General features: G+C 34.1%; 2 protein-coding genes across 4 annotated transcripts in view; one reads left to right on the forward strand and one right to left on the reverse strand.

Annotated features, from left to right (window-relative positions):
* Positions 1-18,537, forward strand: part of msi (RNA-binding protein musashi) — a 631,163-nt gene that overhangs the window by 511,194 nt on the left and 101,432 nt on the right. The gene's annotated exons all lie outside the window — the stretch shown is intronic.
* LOC141460544 (uncharacterized) overlaps positions 1,516-18,537 on the reverse strand; it is a 147,073-nt gene continuing 130,051 nt past the window's right edge. The window contains exon 5 of the mRNA XM_074140666.1: positions 1,516-1,796. Within this exon, the coding sequence (XP_073996767.1) occupies positions 1,659-1,796 (138 nt within the window). The 3' untranslated portion in view covers positions 1,516-1,658. The remainder of the gene's footprint in view (positions 1,797-18,537) is intronic.

Here is an 18,537-nt window from a genome sequence, read left to right on the forward strand (position 1 = left end):
AAAGTACAGTGTCCTTAAAAGAAAAACTGAAGCAACTTCTTCCCTGTCAGGCCACTCCTAACCGTAATTCGCCGCCTCCTCCAAGAGGATTCGATCCTCCCGCGTCTATCTTCGTCCTTTCTATCTTTCATCTGCCACGATGGCACCCATTCGTAAATCTAATTTGGCCACCTAGTCAGTGTTATCTTTTTCTTATGTGGCTGTACCCACTCAATTTCTTCCTCAGTAAATTTCCGATAATGTTCTCTCTTGACTACCATCCTTATCCTTTTAATTCTCATCTTGGTCTTTCTCAGAGATCTTCTCTCTGAAAAAAATAAAAGAACCCATCTCCATATTCTTTAATCCATCTTCTTAATTTTGCTGGAGACGGTCCCCATTTCCACCACATTCTCGCTGGAAACCACAACAGCTGGATGCTTTCGATTATCGAATTGATTTTATTATTATTTTTATTCCCCCTCCCCGGCGCATCGACAGCTTGGTCATTAGCGCCGTCTCGTCACTTACGAGTTACTTCGTGCTAGGATGGCACCTCCTCCTCCCACGTTACATCCTATACTGCTTCCATCGGGAACTCCATATGGAGCCGAGGGACACTGGAGCATATCTTCCTTCTTCAACCATTTGACCATCGACTACAGTCGACGGAGGGGAGAGAGTTGCTATGTTGGCACCATCCTCTTATTTCTTGTATGTTTTGGGTGGACCACATAATGAAGGGCCAATCGCTCAAGATAAATAATCAACTTATCCACCTAATCGATCTAATTCACTATTAATAGGGGGGAAGTACTTTGATTAAATTTCCTTCGCCCCAGATAAAAAACCTAATAAAACTAAAAACCTAAAAAACAAAAACAAGTCGCATCCAATTTCTTCACTCTCCATAATAAATACATTCAACCTAATGACATCATACTATATTATTATTATTATTATTATTCTATTTTGAAATGGGCGTTCCATAGCAGCAGGTGCAGAGGTGAGACACCTAAATTGTGGATAAAAGAAAACTCCAGCTCCAAAACATACGCGGTCCTCCAGCAGGGTGAGTCCGTCTTCTCAACTGCAAAACAATCTATCTGCGATAAAAGACATGAAATGAAAGAGCATAGAAACTGAGTAAAAGAATCTAGGATGTGATAATGTTGACGAATGCTGAATGAAAGCATGAAAAAGGCTGGGTAGAGGAGTATAGGGAAACCAATTCAGTGCAAATGGCAAAGTTTGGAGGAATTTCGCAAGTTTTGACGAAGAATAATGAAGTAATTTTTAAAATGCTGTACATTTTTTGCAACAATCATTGTAGTAAAACAACCCAAATTTGATGCTTTTTTTTTTGCAATCAATGATCTTGGTTTCTCCTCCAGCTTTTACAATTTTCAGAAAGATCTCTTTTATACGGCATAATGATAATTAGTTAGCACAAACCATTGCACACAGTAACAGCACCAGCTGTTTCGAAACTTCTCCCCTAAAGTTTACTTTAAATCTATTTAAAAGGCAAAAAAAAACCTTTAATGAAAATTTTAATTATTCATAAAAGAATATACTTAGATACAACCAATAAAAGGAAATCAAAAAAGTGTTGTTTTGTGCATTTTTCTCTTCGTTTTTCTTAAAATTCTGGAAGAACCATTTTTTCCTTATCTTATTTAATTGCGCCGATTCTTGCTCTTTTCTTGAATTGCCTTTTTTACTTCTTCATATTCTTTCTTTTCACCATCGCGCATCATTTCATAAGCTTCGTGCATTTCTGGCCTCGGGAAGAGTTTGTCATTTATCACGATTAGCTGTAACAGTATAAAAAAAAGAAATTAATTAATTTCTGGGATATTGGAAGGCGGAAAAAAAAAGGGATATAATTCATTAAATTAGGGAATATTTGACTTTTATTCAGTTGATTTAGCTGGTGATGCTTAGAACGATGAAATTATTTGTTTATTTTCTCTCTCAAAATGAATGGAGCCGATTTATGCGCGATGTTTTCTCACAATAGATTGTTGAAACAATAGAGGAATGCACTTAGAATTAATTACATCTAAGATTGCTTAAATACTACATGACTTAATATCATACCAACCAACCAATTTTGTTCTGATTGTGTTAGTTTCACAATAGTGATTATTACCCAAATAATTTTGTTTATTTAATTTAATACAGTTCTCAGCAATTTACTGAATAAATAAACCATCAATAATTGTAATAAAAATGAAAGGAAAACATTTCTTAAGGAGCGCTTTCATAAATAATATTGTTCTCCAGAGACGAGTGACATCATCAAATGGTCTTTAATGACTAACACTAACTCCCACATAAAACTGATATCCACTGTCTTTTATATAAAGACCTCCCCTCGCATTCTATCTCTCTCTATCTCTCTTACACTTTAATGTTTGTAAACTACAGACTGTTATACAAGTTGTGGTTATATAGTCACAGCCTTCATCACTCTTACTTGAAAGAGATTCACAAGACTGTTAATCTAAAAAAAGATCATCCAGTGACAGTTTCCCATTTATGTTACCAAAATTAAGCCCGAATGTTTCCCCAGAAATATTTTTACGAAAAGAGATAAACTTAATTATATTATTAATCATTTAAACGCTGCTTTGATTGCGTATAAACGAAGCTTGAACGTTTAAGAATTAAAAAAAAAGTTATAGCAGCCTATTCCAGTTATGGTTACTGTTTGATATTTTTGAGGTTCTGAAGTTTACCATTTCGGTTTACCTTCGAGAATAATCTTTGAAATGAGGCACGCCTCTACTATGCTCCCATTTTGAACTGAAAAATTTTATTAAATTTAATTGCTAGCCCCCTGTTCTTGCCCAGTTCGTTCCTAATTTAAGCACCATTAATGCTTTACTGGCTTTATTATAGTATTAAGAAAATTTTTGGGGTACTGTAAGGAAAATCTTCGCTTTTTTTTCACTGAATAATATAACTAAATACCATTAAAAACTCCAGGTGCTACGGTAGCCGAGCGGTTAGAGACGAGGCACGCAAGGTTAAAATGTACAAACAAACCTCGTATTGTGGGTACTGGGTTCATTTCCCGGTCTAGGCCTTGAATTTTTATTTAATGGTAGTTGAAAGTAAAGCCCCCTTGAAATATACCAGGCTATTAAATAACGAGAATATTGCTGCTACAGAAATACTGTGCATGCTAAATCCTAACGACCGACAGCTGTGCAGCGTAAAGCCTTCTCTTTCGATTGCAGCGTCTCACGTGTTTGTAGAGAAATCTGTCTGACCGGAACCGTCGTTTGTGTAAGAGGTGTTAGTTTCGTTTTGCCGAAAACATGATACTACACATGTAGTACAGCAACGAATTGTGAAATTTCACATGATACTTGGTAAAACCGCTACTGAAACTTATATTTTACGATCGTATTAAAAGAAGTTTATGGCGATGAATGTTAATCACGTGCGTGAGTTTTTGAGTTTCCAAGATGGCCGAGAAGACGTCAGAGATGATGACTGCCCGGGTCACCCTTCCACGTCCAAAACAGGTCGAAAATTTCAATTAATCGTGAGGTACTTGCTTAACTCCGTGAAAGAGTAAGGAAAAAAACGACCCGATTTGTGGAAGAACAAGTCATGGGTTCTCCACCAAAGACAACGCGCCGGTTCACACTGCATTGTCTTTTCTGTCAAGACGTTTCTAGCCAAGTACAACATCCCAGTTTTAGGCCATCCGCCTTATTCGCCTTACCTGGCCCCATGTGACCTTTATCTGTTCCCCAAAGTCAAATCTGCATTAAAATTGGTGCTTTTATTAAATTGTAACATCAAAGTATTCGTTAAATGTATTGTTATAATTCTAAACGATGAAAACTATAACTGAAACAATTTAAAGAATGTGTTCAAATAGAACAGACTGTTCTAATTAATTAAATTAAAGCGAGCCAGACATTTAGAACACAATTTCAGTTTCTCTAACACAGACGAACAATATTTTAACAGATTATTAATTGAAAACAGCTGGTTCCGTATCGCAGTTGATCTCATTCAATCAATTCAATTTAATACTTCGTTTGAACTTAAATTTATCCAACTTAAGTTATACTTAAACGTTTTAGCTTAGAAGCGGCTTCAGTTAGCCGCTTTATCTTATTTCTATTTACTTTTTAGTAACGCAGGAACTCCTAACACGACTCACGACATAAAAGTGTAGTAGCTCATAATCTAGGAGGCTGTGAGCTTAAGATTTTTGTTTTTTTGTAGCTTAAGATCTTCTGAAATATATCTCATACTGTAGAACGACCACCAGCTAAAGTAGAAACAGAAATTTCAAATTTAAAGCATCATTCCATCCACCTAAAGAATTTTCTCCCTCATTAACACCACTCACACTTTCAGGAAAATTGATTTTTCCTTTTTTTACAACCACTTACGTTCAAGGAAAAATGCTCCTTCAGCACAGGGCTAAAGTTAATGGCATTTTCCAGTTTCCTGACTAAATAATTGTAAAGAATATTTGCGTATCAATTGAGTGATTAAAAACTTGATTTTAATAAGTTTTGGCAGAACATGTTCTAGTTACGTTTACTTCCTTAATAATTATTTAATTATATTGATATTGTAGCCAGCAATTTCATTTTTTAAGGACAAATTCCCTAGTTAAAAGAGAGAATTTAATCACGTGAATTTGGTAAGTTATTTAAAATGAGCAGATGTTTTGATGTAATTCAAAAAAGAATGTGGAATCTATTTGCATGTTAAAGTCGGCTGGTGTTAAAGTGTGCTTGGCTAATCATGAAATTAGATTTAAGATAATGATTGCAAGTAACATGCACCGTTATGTGTGGGGGACATTTTGTATGCATAATCATTAGTTTGAAATTTATTGGCGCATATTTTTGCTTTATTTTTTATAAAGTGGTTTATAAATAATTTAATTTTGTCTTAACTGTTTTTTATTAAATCTTTCTTTTATCGCGTCAACTTAAAAAAATCTTTAGATCTTTTAAATTGAAATTAATTCCTCTAATAAATGGCTACTAATTTCTTGATCTTATTCCTCCACTGAATTTGATCCATTATCCAGTGTTTAGAATGAAAAGGAGAGTTCCTCTAGAGAGTATGATTGAAATTGGTCTAACAAGAAGAACAAGAACTCTTTGTTGGGGGTCGCCAATTTCCAATTAAAATTTGCAATAAAATATTTTTTACATTACATATAAAGTATCTGAACAGACAAGACAGAAGATTCACTAATCTTTGAAGAAAAAAAAATTGTATAAAATATTATAATTGTAAAAGCGCAAGCCCTGAAGTTGACCAGGTCAAAAGCTTGGCAAAAAATAAGACTGAAATTGGAAATAATCTGAATTACTTTAACCAGTTAAGCGTATTTGACGTGTATACACGTTAAACCAAATCTCCATTAGGCTGGAAACATAGTGGAGCGGCGAGCAAGGCGGCGATGATAGCTGCTTCAAATCAAAGAGAGCGACGAGCAGCGAGCAAAGAGTCGCATGCACATAGTGACGAGTTTAGTCGCGTTCTCCTTTTGACAAAACAAGATGGATGAACTATTTTTATATGAAAATTCTTCGTTGAAACTTTGGTATTTGCAGCAGCTTAGTAGTAGGAGCTGCAGTGTACATGACATAAATAAGTCTAGAAATGAACTTGGTGAATTTCATCACTTGTACCATCAACTTCGGGAGCATCCTGGCAAGTTTCATGCGTATTTTCGAATGTCTTATCAACATTTGATTATATACTAGCCCAGTGTAACCCCATTAATCAAAATCAAATTTTATTGTTTTTGAATAATACAACTCACAACAAAAGTTAGGCACAATATAGAAAAATTAACTAAATACAATTCTGTGTAACCCCAATAATCCTAGCAGTTACTTTAAGGTTAGAATAGAATAAATAAAAACAAAATAGAAATATATACAGATAAAAAGAAATTAGTCAATTAAAAAAAAACAATTTTATTAAATCACTACATGATTTGTCGTAAATTAATGTTGTTCATCTGAAAAACTGGAGTAGTACGACGCTACAGAAGGATTGGAGAATTCGTCCTGATCAGAAGTAGGAGGACGTGAAAATGTAATTTAATTTTGCCTAGTATTTAGATGAAAGTTAGCATTAAGGGATTGAGAACCAATTAAATGTAGCAAATATTACCTGAATTCTCCATTAACTACTTGTTAATTAATTTTAACTATTAATTATTAATTGTTAAAAACTATTGTAGCTTCGCAAATACTATATTCCACAGAGGTTTCTTTAAACAAACTAAACTAAATGTATCAATATCCATAACCTTTGAAAAATAACCTTAACAAATTGAGCGCGATGAGAGCGAAGAAATCAAACATGTCATACCGCTTTGCTCTACTCTCTATAGATAGCGTTGCTCTATCTTCGCTTTGCTCGCCACTATGCGCGGTCCCATATGTTAACTTCTGTTTGATTTCGCCGCTTCGCTCTTCGCTATCATCGCCGCTTTGCTCGCCGCTCCACTATGTTTCCAACCTAACGGTGCGTTCGACGTGTATAAACTCGTTGTGAAAAATATAAAATGGCCATTAACTATAAAAACTCGAAATTTTAATAAAATACAATAATAATCTTATTTGTTGTGATGTTTCCTTTATCTTACCAATAGAACTGCGGTGGGAGCCAGCCAAATGATAAGTGCTTGCTACATGTTTGGTCTCTTCACTAGAGATTGGGAAATTACACACACAAATAAAAGCTCTCAACCTTTATGCAATGCCGTTTTTACCTTTTAGATAGAGATTCAGAACCTCAGTACGAGCATGATTTCATTTTGCACATAATTCAAAGCTCTCTTTTCTTCCTTGTAAAAGCTCTTGCGTCCCCTAGTTAAAACTAAGAGCAATGCATACGTGAAGCGGTGCAAGATTTTTGAATGAGCACAGAATTGCTCTGTAATCTGTAAGCCCCCAGAGATTGCAGAAAAAGTCGCTTGCAGTGGTGACTATTACGACTATTGTAAACTTTTAGTTGTTTTGCCATGCGTTCGACGTGTATACACGTCATTATCTGTTTTGAATTCCGCACACTGTGGGTTTTTTTTTAAAACTAAATTCCACGCTTAACTGGTTAATATATAAATTACGTTCAAAACTGTGGTACTAAGTCCCTGTAATTTTTCAGAGACTATATTGCAAACCTAAGTACATTAAATACAAATACTGTTTTTTAAAGAAATTTCTCAGCACAAATTAGCAAAAAAATAAAAAAATAAAGTGTTTTAATTGGGGTCCCTCAACGCTCTACTCTTTATTTTAAATAAAATTTTACATTTAATTATTTTGTCTCAGTTCCAATCTTTTTTTTGTTCGACTGCATCTGATGTTTTTTTCTTATTTATTTTTCGAAAAAACAGAAATGGACGCTCGGTATCCTTGAACTCTTAAGAGAGAACTTTCTCTTGGTATTTAATTCGCGTATACACGGCACTAAACTGTTAGGATACCAAGATAGTGACAATCCCAATAAACAGCTAAATAACTACAGTTAATTTAAAGATAAATAATAATAAATCTAATATGACTAAATAGAGACAAGAAAGATGCAATTATTCCTTAATAGGTAAAGTAGGAGTAAATGTGTTCACTTTTTTATGAAAGGATGTCCTGTCTTAAGTAGAGATTAATTTTAGAAAGCGTGACTTCTCTCTCCGATCGAACAGCTTTAGAAATAACCGTTGGCAAAATAACATGATTAGTTAATATTTAAAAGAACTGAAAATTATTCACATTTCTTTATCAGGAGATCTTAAATCTGGTAAAATCGCAATTAAAATAAGAAATCTAACAGTTTATTCTACTTTTGTGAAAAAAAAAAATATATATTTCTAGGGAATTGTAGGGAAAAGAGATAAATTTCTGTTACGGTGCCATCTCTCGAAACTATATTTCCAAAGATGTGACAACCTCCAGGACTCCTGACGGGTGGGTGGTGTATCAAATAAGTTCTCTCTTATATGAAGTTTGCCGAATATCTTAACCTTTGAATGGAAGTAAGAAGTCTTCCACTGAACGTTAAGCATTACTTGGATGGAAACTTCGTTGAAAGCAAAAGTATAAAGAATTGATTTCCTTTTCCCCAAGTCAAATATGTCAACATTATCTCTCTTAGCCAGTATGGAAATATATTCTAGATATTAGGAATCTATGAGCCATTATTTCTCTATAAATAAAAGTATAATAAATAAAATAATCCATTTAATAGAGATTAATGTCATTTAAAATTATTACAGAAGTATTAAGAAAATGTTTTATTACACTTTATACACCAGATTTATTGTGTTACCAAAGCAAACGTCTTGAATAATATCTTTTCTGTAGTGAAGTTTTAGGCTTCAAAAATGCATATGTTAATTTAAAGTAATGCCTATAGTGCAACTATCAATTAGGAGTCGTAGACGGAGCAAAAATACTTTTTAAACATTCTAAACAAAAATACATATTAAACATTAATTAAAATCTAATGCCTAAGTCGGGAGTCGAACCCAAGACCACTGTACTTCTTAGTTTTGAATGCAATTAGCTTCTGGCTCTCCAGGTTGGAGATCTCCACCTTTTTACTCGTCCATCCTTTCTTTATTCCCTTGCAGCGACTGTCTGCAATTATCCCGAGTTACTGAACCTTTTGGCACTGGTCTAGGTCAGTTACGATATGAGGACACTGAACTACGAGCGTAAGCCAAGTGCCAGGCCATTGCTTGCAATTTGGTTGGAATCGTAGCGGTCAATGGTTTAAGCATTAACTCTCCAGTAATAGTGGTTAAGAGTTGAACAAGAGGAGAACTGCTATATTATAAATTATCCCCGGTGTCAACCTGCAATTGCAAGTGCACTTACTGGATGTGTGCGGTTAACTAGTGCCAGTTTGTTGGGGTACCTTCCCAAACTCTAGTGGTGTAATCTAGTGGTTTATGGCCACTTCACGCGTTGGCTGTACGAATTTAGTCTGTCCTTAAATGGGCTAGGCGGAAGTTACGTTGTAAGGTGCTTCTGTACCTGAAAGGTTTTGCACTGACACCAACTGGAGCAGTGATATCTCCTTCTTGTAAAACGTGCTTGAACGAAGGGACTGGTATCTCTGAAATGGATTTAAAAGAACCCCGAATACTGATATAGGAATGGGAAGAATGTACTTCTTAGTTTTGCGGGCGTAGCCTCCAACTGCTCGGCCATTGGGGCGCCTAAATTCCAATGTTCAACTGTTTTAAAAACAGTTAATAAATAAAGTAAGCCGACACGTTCATTTTTCGCCATTTTCAAAAGACACCATCAATGCATGTTTACACTCATTACCGTTGTCATTTACTCCATTTCTAACCTAAAAGTAGAACTATCTTTTAACTATGTAATTTCTATCGATGACAAAATTATTTTTTTTTTCTTGCTAACAGTGTCATGTCGTGCCAATGGATCCACTCGCAAAGTGCCAGGAAACGTGAGACAATTATATCGGTATCTAATTGTTGTGTGCCATTTATGGGATGCTGTTTTCTCACTCATAATAAGTAATTAGAAAATGGATTTTCTTTCTACATTCGGATATGCATCAATTTTAGGCAATTAGAGTTAAGATTTTGGTAACAGTTGGTAATTGAGGAGAACAGCTAACGGTTTTTCGTATCTTATACTGGATCTAACTAAGGCTATGGTGAAAGGAAAAAATAATATGTTGAAAAAGTAGGACTATATTAGTGACTAACGCATGATTTAGGTTTAACTGATCAATGTTCTATATTCTCTTTGAAACTTTACTAGTTCCTTCACTTGTTATTAGTTATAAAAAGACTTAAAATATGAAAATCCATAGGAGATTGGCAAGAAAAGCAAAATGCGTATCATGCAACAGGCAACAAACGGACTTTCACTGATTTCGCTAACTTTGCAGTAAAGAAAAACGTTGTTGTTTTGGAAAGTTCCCTCCTTCCGAAGCTAAGTCGACAAAGATCTCAGCAGATCAAATCATTCATAGACAGCATTCATTTTACATCGTTCGAACATCAATCTCTCTCTCAAACCTTTTAATCATTTTTGGTATAAGAAATGTCCATGTCTATCCGAAAATATAAAAACAATCCACCTTTGGTTTCATAAAATTGAGTTTTTTGGTATCTGTTTAAAATATAATGGTCACGAGTCTACGAGAAACGCGTACCTTTTTCCGAAAGACTAGATTTCAGTACTGAGCTAGATTTTCAGTGGCCTGCTGAACTGAAAACTCTTAACGTAAACTTTGTGTTTTTGCAAATTCACAATCTGTTTATTTGTAAACGTTATTCAGATTGATATTAAACAAAACGTCTCCATTATCCACTTGAAAAGAAATTCTAAACAATTTTTCTTTTAATTCTATTCTCTGACTGTCAATAGGACATCATCAGAGTAGGAAGCATCACTATCTCTATTTTGTATATAATGGATCAGGCATCCATTGTTTTGGGAGAGACCATTTGGGCTGTTCATTTAATTTAATTATGTGTTCCATTTAGTAATTCAATTCTCTGGAATTCCAAATGGAACATGGATCATATTACATTCTTGAATTCCATTTTACAATTCTAAGTGCCACAATTTATTCAACTATTCCAACAATTCCACCTTCAATTTATTTATTTCTTTTCCTTTAAAATAAATACAAACTTGCTTCTATAATTAATTCTGCTTCGAATACTCTCATGACTCATTCAATCCGCAATTTAAATTAATAATTTGTTTTTTTAAATCAATTTTCGTGGCAAAAAAATGATAAAAACCCATAAATTCACAGTTAAGTAAAGTAAAGTAATGTAAAGTAATCGCCTATTTTTTCAGGCGAGGCTTAACGTCCAACTACCTATTAGGTTTCATAGTTAAGTATGTTTACTAGTTGCCTCCGTCCTCGTCGCCTAATTTGGTAGTTTGCGTAAAAGCCTGCCTGTAAAAATAGGCATTACTTTACCCCCCTTTTTTTTTTTTTAATTCTTAGGGAATTTTTTATAAGGTATTCTTTAATCCTTATTCTGTAATAAGGTGGAAGGCGCCACGGTAGCCGAGCGGTTAGAGGCGAGACCTGTAAAGCTAATATGTATTGTGGTACTGGGTTCGATTCCGGGATCTTAGGCCTTGAATTTTATTTAATGGTTAATAAGTGAGATTTACAGTAAAGTATGTTTGCTAGTCGCATCCGTCCTCGATACCTAATTTTCTAGTTGGACGTAAAGCCCGCCAGAAAAAATTAAAAAATAATAATAATAAGGTAGACCAACGATATGTCGAGGTAAGTACCTCAAAGTACTGATAATTTTTCCCATAATTTTGTGTAGATTAATCGACTGCTTCGATCCGATGCTAATTGCTCGAGTATTATTACGGAAATAAATAATTAAAATATTTACAATAAAACTTCTAGCAAATTACATAATAAATTACAGTTGAAATAGAAGGAATAACTTTACAATCAGTTGATTACGGGACGACGCTGTTATTGATGCGCTTTTGATTGATTGAAATCTTAAAATGGTATAAATTGATTGGCTGATTGGTTTGTGAGTAAAATGATTAACAAAACATCTATTTTCGCTGATATTTAACATGGCATATATATAATGTTATCTATTTAATGCCTTATAAATAAATGCAAATGAGTTATAACATAGTTCACAGTAATTATCATAACTGATACATTATATATTGCACGTGGGTATATACTCGTAATACATATATATATCTATATAGTACGTATGTAACATAATGTATCAATCAATCCAATCAGTCTAATAAGATTGTGTTCAATGATGCAGACAACATTACTCAAAGGGGTAATACTGTTCAATTATGACTCCGCAATTTATGTATCATCAACATTATTACTCTAACCCCGCGCGCGCGCGTATATACGTTGGATTTGTAATAATTTTTCAGACAAGCTTTACGTCCATCTTCTACCGATTTAGGTATCGTGAACGGAGGCGGATAAAGAAACATGTTTTACTATAAATTCTCTATAATCACAATTAAATAAAATGCAATGCCTAGTCGCCGGGAATCGAACCATGTACCACAATACTAATTAAAGTTTGTAGGCCTTGATTCTAACCACTCGGCTACAGTGGCGCCCATACGTATGTAATAAACTGAAGTGAATTCAAACAGAAAAACTTGTTTACGTTATATAAACATAACTCATTTTTCTAGTTTATATTCCTCTCCAATTACGAAAACTTATCATGAAACTAGGATTTAGAATGTACACAGTTTTATTGCATATGAATTTGATAAAGGTCTTGCGTTATCACTTGATAAGCATTAAAACTGTAAGTACTTTATGGTACTTAGTTCATACATAAGCGTCTTACATATTTTAAACTTACAAACATTCAATTCTAAAAAATACAGGAAAAAGTCTGAATTACACACTAGTTCGACAAAAAAGATGTAATTTCTGTCTATGGTTAATATAATATAGAGCAGGACTAGTTGTAACACTTGGGGTCGTTCTTATTTGAGAAGTAAAACCTAAAATAGATGGAAAAAAGTCGGAATTGTTCGCTAGTTGGACCAAAAAGCTGTAATTTCTTTCAATTAGAATTAGAACCAAGTCCCATCTACATGTAAGGTTGGCACTAGCAGCTTTATTCAATGCTCTGTCGGCTTCCAGACCGAGTTCTTACGTTACACTGTCTATCACCGGACATTGAGCTGTTACGAGCTTTTAGTAAGAGAAAAAACCAAGGAGTTGGATTCGAATCTGGGATCTTCCAGTGTGAATCCGGTACGTTAATCACTGAGCTAATTCTACTCCTCAAATGCTGTTTAGATTTTTACCGTCTTGAGAAATTATTCTTTAGGAACTCTTCTTTATTATTGATTTAGTTTTAGAAGTAGCATGGAAGATTAGATTGTATGTATTTCATAGAGCGAGTAATCCTTGCCTAAAATCCTATTTTGAAGGATTTGAGGCACATTTCCCAGGAGAAGTTACTCGTGCTGTACCATAAGGACTGGGAAGATCAAAATTAAGATCCTTAAAAAACAGGAAAGGTAGAAAGGACTAAATGAAAAAAAAGCTTGAGTCATCCTGTATTTTCCAGTGCAAGGATACTGGTGCAAGGATGTTCCTTTCTTCTGTTAAAGCTGACCCTTAGTTACAAAGAAAATATACTTGTCTGTAAAATCTACATCCTTCTTTGTTATCCCTTTATGAAAGCTATTTTGTATCCATTGAATGCCGTCCATACGGGTTAACAGGGCGTGTTTTTTTTTCCTCTTTTTCACCCATCTCTTTCAGTAACCCACGCACCAAAGAGCATGGCCGACGGTACGGCCAAATAGTACATGACGGTACAATGGAGGTTCGCTCATCTCCCCTGAAGTATTCATAGAGTTTGCTTTAGCAGTACACCTACTTTGCCTACTTTTGCTAACGGCTGGCCGAGATAGAGCACAACGCTGGTGTTCCAGCTCTTCTCATTCACTCCTTTTACCCTCAGCTCCTTAGCAACTTATTTCCATTCAAGTTCCTTTCCTCCTGAATATTTCTTTATTTCTACTCATCGCGTCACTCTCCTTTTTTTCATTTCTCTTTTCAAATTTGTCTTCTTTTTTTTAAGTTGTAGACTGAAAATCCATTTACAAAATTAACAAATTCTCTTCTACCTATTTGATTTATTGTCATACACATTTTTACGCCTCTGTTTTTGATTAGAGTGTAGATAGTTTGTAAATGAAGCGATTTACTGCTTAAGGCTGAAATTCAAAGGAAAAAAGATTAACATGAACACCATAAGTGGCATAAAACTATGTTTTAAGAAGTTTTTGGATGACTTAATCGAATACAAGGAAAAATTATAGTACTTTACGTAAAACATTAATGAAGAATGAAATGTGATAAGCTGGCCCAATTGGAAAACTTGACGCAGTCGGGAATAAATATTTGATCACAAGTTACCAAAATTGTCTTCGCTTAAATACGCGACCGAAATTGAAAATTAAATGGAGATAAGGCACTTACTAGTGGCACAAACTATCATTAACTAATATAGCAACGTAGTTCTTTCATATTTTCAATTAAATTTTATTGTAGTTTAAACAAATGTATTTTTATGCATTAAATTCTAAATCTCTGAAATTTTAGTATTTGATTATGGTTAGCTTGTTGATTAATCTGAAAGGTTTTTGAATATGCTGAAAATGTGGTTTTGTCCGCTTTATATCGACGATTTTATTCGACGTAGAACGCATGTATTTATTGCAGCTGACCGGTATCGGATTTGAATCCACTTTAGAAGTTGATTCTTTAGTTTGATGAAGAGAATTTTTGACTTCCACTATGTTTCCCAACCAGTATCAGTCAGTAATTAGATTACTGTTCGACAGCAGCATAATGGACATCAAAGTCTCTTCACCTAACAGATTTAAAATGCAATAAAATAAATATAATCTGATGTTCCATGCTAATACAGCGTAATGGATTCCCAAACGAAGATCCCAGGTTCGAATCCAGCTCATAGCCAATAGTTTTTTCTCTTACTAAAAGTTGGTAACAGCTCAATGTCCGGTGATGGACAGTGTAACGGAAGTACACGCTCTGAGAACTGAATAAAGCTCCTAGTGTCAACCTTACTTGTAAGATGGGTCTTAATTCTAGTTGTCAGAGAAAGAAATTACAGCTTTTTGGCCAACTAGCGAACTATACAGACTTCAACCCATGTTTTTTCGGTTTTACTTTTCAAAAAAAAGGACGGCCCTATATAATACTATATTGGCCTTAATTATTGCAACCGTAGACATAAATAAATAATAGCTTTTCCCTTGAATTAGAGGACAATTCTGGCATTTTCCTATGGTTTTTTGGGTTTAACTTTTCAAAAAAGGGCAATCCTATATGATACATCTAATAATGGCCCTTAATTCAAGCAGCCAGAGGCCGAAATTACATTTTTCCGGTCGAACTAGTGGACAATTCAGACTTTTTCCAACGTTTTTTAGGTTTTAATTTTGAAATAAGGACGACCCTAAGAGTTACAACTCGTATTGGCTTTAATTTTAGCAGCCAGAGGCAGAAATTACATCTTTCCGGTCGAACTAGCGGACAATTCAGACTTTTTCTTGTATTTTTTCAGGGTTCTACTTTTCAAATTAGGACTGTCCCATATAATGACACTCGTACATTTAGAATTGGCTTTAACTCTAGCAACTACAGACATATTTATGAAGTAAATTGTTCCTATTGATAAATATTTAGTTACAAATCCATGATGTTCTTGTTTGTGGCTATACTGTTCGGCTTCTTTTTTTGTGGTTGTACCACAAATATTAATCATATCTTTTTCAGAATTAAGTGAATTCTTGAATTAAGTGTTACATTAAATGTGTACTGCGTGCAACTGAAAAAACATTTACACAATGTGCGTGCTAATCTGACTTCAGTAAGCAAATCTTTTCCTCTACATTTACATAACCCCATGGACATTTCGATCAGTTTATTTATTGTATTTTATTTTTTAATATTAAATTTACATCAGTTTATTGACATGGAAAATAATATTATAAGCATTTTTTTTTTGTTTTTTGTGGATGTCGTTTTGTTTTTTACAAGACTTCTTAAAAGAAATCATGATATTGTGCATTTAGTGGTTCTCAAACTTTATTTTTAAATGTGGTCACTGGAGGCGACTGGTATGTTCTTCTCTGAAATTGATCCTTAAACTGTGATGTTGGCCTGCTCCACTTCGTCGCTTCCTTCCACCAAATAAAAAAAAAAAAAAAATGGAACAGCTGCACTCTCTTTTTACTGCAGAAGGTCCCCCCTGGAGCCTTGTTGGTTGTCCAAGGACAGACATTGTATAGGTCGACGTAATACTTGGAGTTTTGTCCCGCGTTCCCATTAATAACAATGACCTTGAAAGCCTTTCTTTGCCTCCTTTTTTTTAAAAAAAAATAAAATGTTTTTCCCTCCTTTTTTATTTTACGTCATCGATTTTGTACTGAACCATTTATAAGTTAAGTTAAGTTTGTTGATAACCATAACTTCAAATTAATATTTAATATTTACCGTTCTGTGGTGTTCACCACAATTATTTCTCTAATTTTATTCATTCATTCAAAAAGAAAAAAGATTCTTTTAAATAAAAAGTAGCGCTTCTTAAGTCATGGAATTCACTAAAAATAGTTCACTATTTATACAACCATACCCACTTGTAGATAACTCAGAAATTTACCCTAAAATAGAACATACTGGTAGTTTTTTAACCAAATCAGATGTATTCGTACTAAACAGGCTTTAGTACTGATGCAAGATTTATTTGTAGCAACTATTTATAAAAATAGATACAACTTCTTGAAATGTCGTACTAGTTTTTTCATCTTTTTACTGTAAATCTCTACCACCTCTCGTCAATTTGTTTTATTAATAAATTTGGAACGGTTTTTTATGTTCATGATTTTTTTCATCATGTTCTAATTTTACGATAAAAATCAACGTAAATGGTTCAAATTCAGCTCATTTCAAGTAATCTTTATTAAAAATAATTTCTGACTTAGTAATCCCATTGGATGGAACGTTCAGGATAAGGGTCCAATAATTCAACTTAGAATTAGCAAAAAAATTAAAATAAATAACTCGATGGCCTTAACACAATGTCTTCCACGTGTAAAAGACGATTTTTCAAATAAGTTTCCAAACCAAGGGGACTTATCTAAGTATTTACAGCCAGAAAAACAACAAAATGTGTAGCAATGGTGTTTTACCAATTCTCAGTTGTACCACAAAACAAAGCTTTACATGCACCAAATTTTATCTAAATCTCTGCGCCTCTCTATTATTTAAGTTCGAAACTTTTCAACTTATCTTGTATGTTCGGTAAAACAAAATGTTTTTTTTTTTCCTGGTGTTGGGTCTAGCTAACTCCTTAAAGGTGTACTTCTTAAGGGGTTTCTGTTTATCTGTGCAGAGAAAACCTGCACATTTATCTGTATTGAGGGGTTTTAGGATACCTTCAGTTTTCGTCTCAGAACCCTCAAGTTCTCTCTACATTTTCGACAAGTTTACAAATGTAAACTGTAGATTTTTATTTCATTTTTTTACAGGAAATTGCCCCTTATTTAATGCCCCTTACGCTCTCTGATGGCCTCAAAAAAGTTTTAGGTTCTGTGACAATGTTGTAGGACCTCCTTCACCCAAATGTATCAACCCAGAACCGCAGCTATCCCTTGTAAAAGCACCTTAAAATGTTCATTAAAATTCGATTAAGCAGACTTCTCAGTAATGCATAATCTTCCTGCCATTTTTTGGTATTACTTGTCTTTGGATTTTCGCCGCCACATTTTCTTGGAATCTCTTCATTCTTTTTCAAAAAAAAAAGGACTTTCCTTCGTCCTTTATCCAATTCCAGTCTTCGATACCCGCACTTGTTCTTTCCTCAGAACTGTTGCCAGAAAACTAAATCCTTCATTCCACATCCATGCCACTTCTTTTTGGAACTGCTTACCACTTCTTTCTTCCAAGTCAAATTCACTTGAGTTTTTTTCGTTTCATTTAATTTTTACATAATTCTATATTAATATAAAGGAGGGTTTGCCCTTTATTTTAAAGAAAATTTGGGAATTTTATCTTTCGTAGAAAAAGAGAAAAAAATTGTCAAAGTTGGGTGTTTTTCAACGTTACGCTTTTTCGTGCACTTTTTGACGATCAACCCTTATACAACTGTCCTACCGGACAGTTTTAATAATCCCGTACAAATTTAATTATTTGTTAGCCAGATTATGCCATTAATTTTTCTTTTACTATTACAGTCGAGCCTCCCATAAAGGACACTCTCACTAGCGGCCATCTCCATTTACGGGGCAGTTTTTGGATTTCCCCGTTTTTACCCCTATACACTTTCTATATAAAAGAACCTCCGCCTAACGGTCACTCTACATAGCGACCGCGGACATTTTGATTTTAGGGAACGGATTATATGTTTCACCTCCCACCAACGACCACCTTATTATTAAAAGTTCGTTTGACGCGGTGATCAAAAGAATTATCCCCTCTCAAGTTTTTGTTTTTTTTCTGGTTTTTCCTAAAGTTTCCTATGTAAGCTCCATACTTTGGACGAACAATATTATTTTTTCCGATATGTCTCTCAAAATAAAGTGATTAACTCTAGAAGAGAAAATAAATGTGTTGGAAGATTTTGCAAAAACCAAATGGGATAATTAAGAACAATTTGATGCATATCATACAGCTAAATAATTATGCAATTATGTACGTTTTTAAATCTATTAATAATAAACAATTTTTAAATAGATGTTTGGGAAAAAAACCCATATTTTTTCATTATGAAACTTGCCTACCTCCTTCTAACGACCATCTCCAAACAGCGGCCACTTTGCTTTCCCCCGCCAGTGTCCGTTATTGAGAGTTTCTGTTTCGTATTCTTAGTGTTCCTATAAAATCCAAGAATAAAGTAATCTTTCTCAATCAATCATTTCATCAATATTAATTCCACTCAGCTATCATCATTATTGTAGACTACCCTCTTGTATC

The sequence above is a fragment of the Rhodnius prolixus genome, unplaced genomic scaffold (assembly GCF_049639745.1).
Source record: "Rhodnius prolixus isolate KJV_2025 unplaced genomic scaffold, Rpr scaffold_6, whole genome shotgun sequence".
NCBI lineage: Eukaryota > Metazoa > Arthropoda > Insecta > Hemiptera > Reduviidae > Rhodnius > Rhodnius prolixus.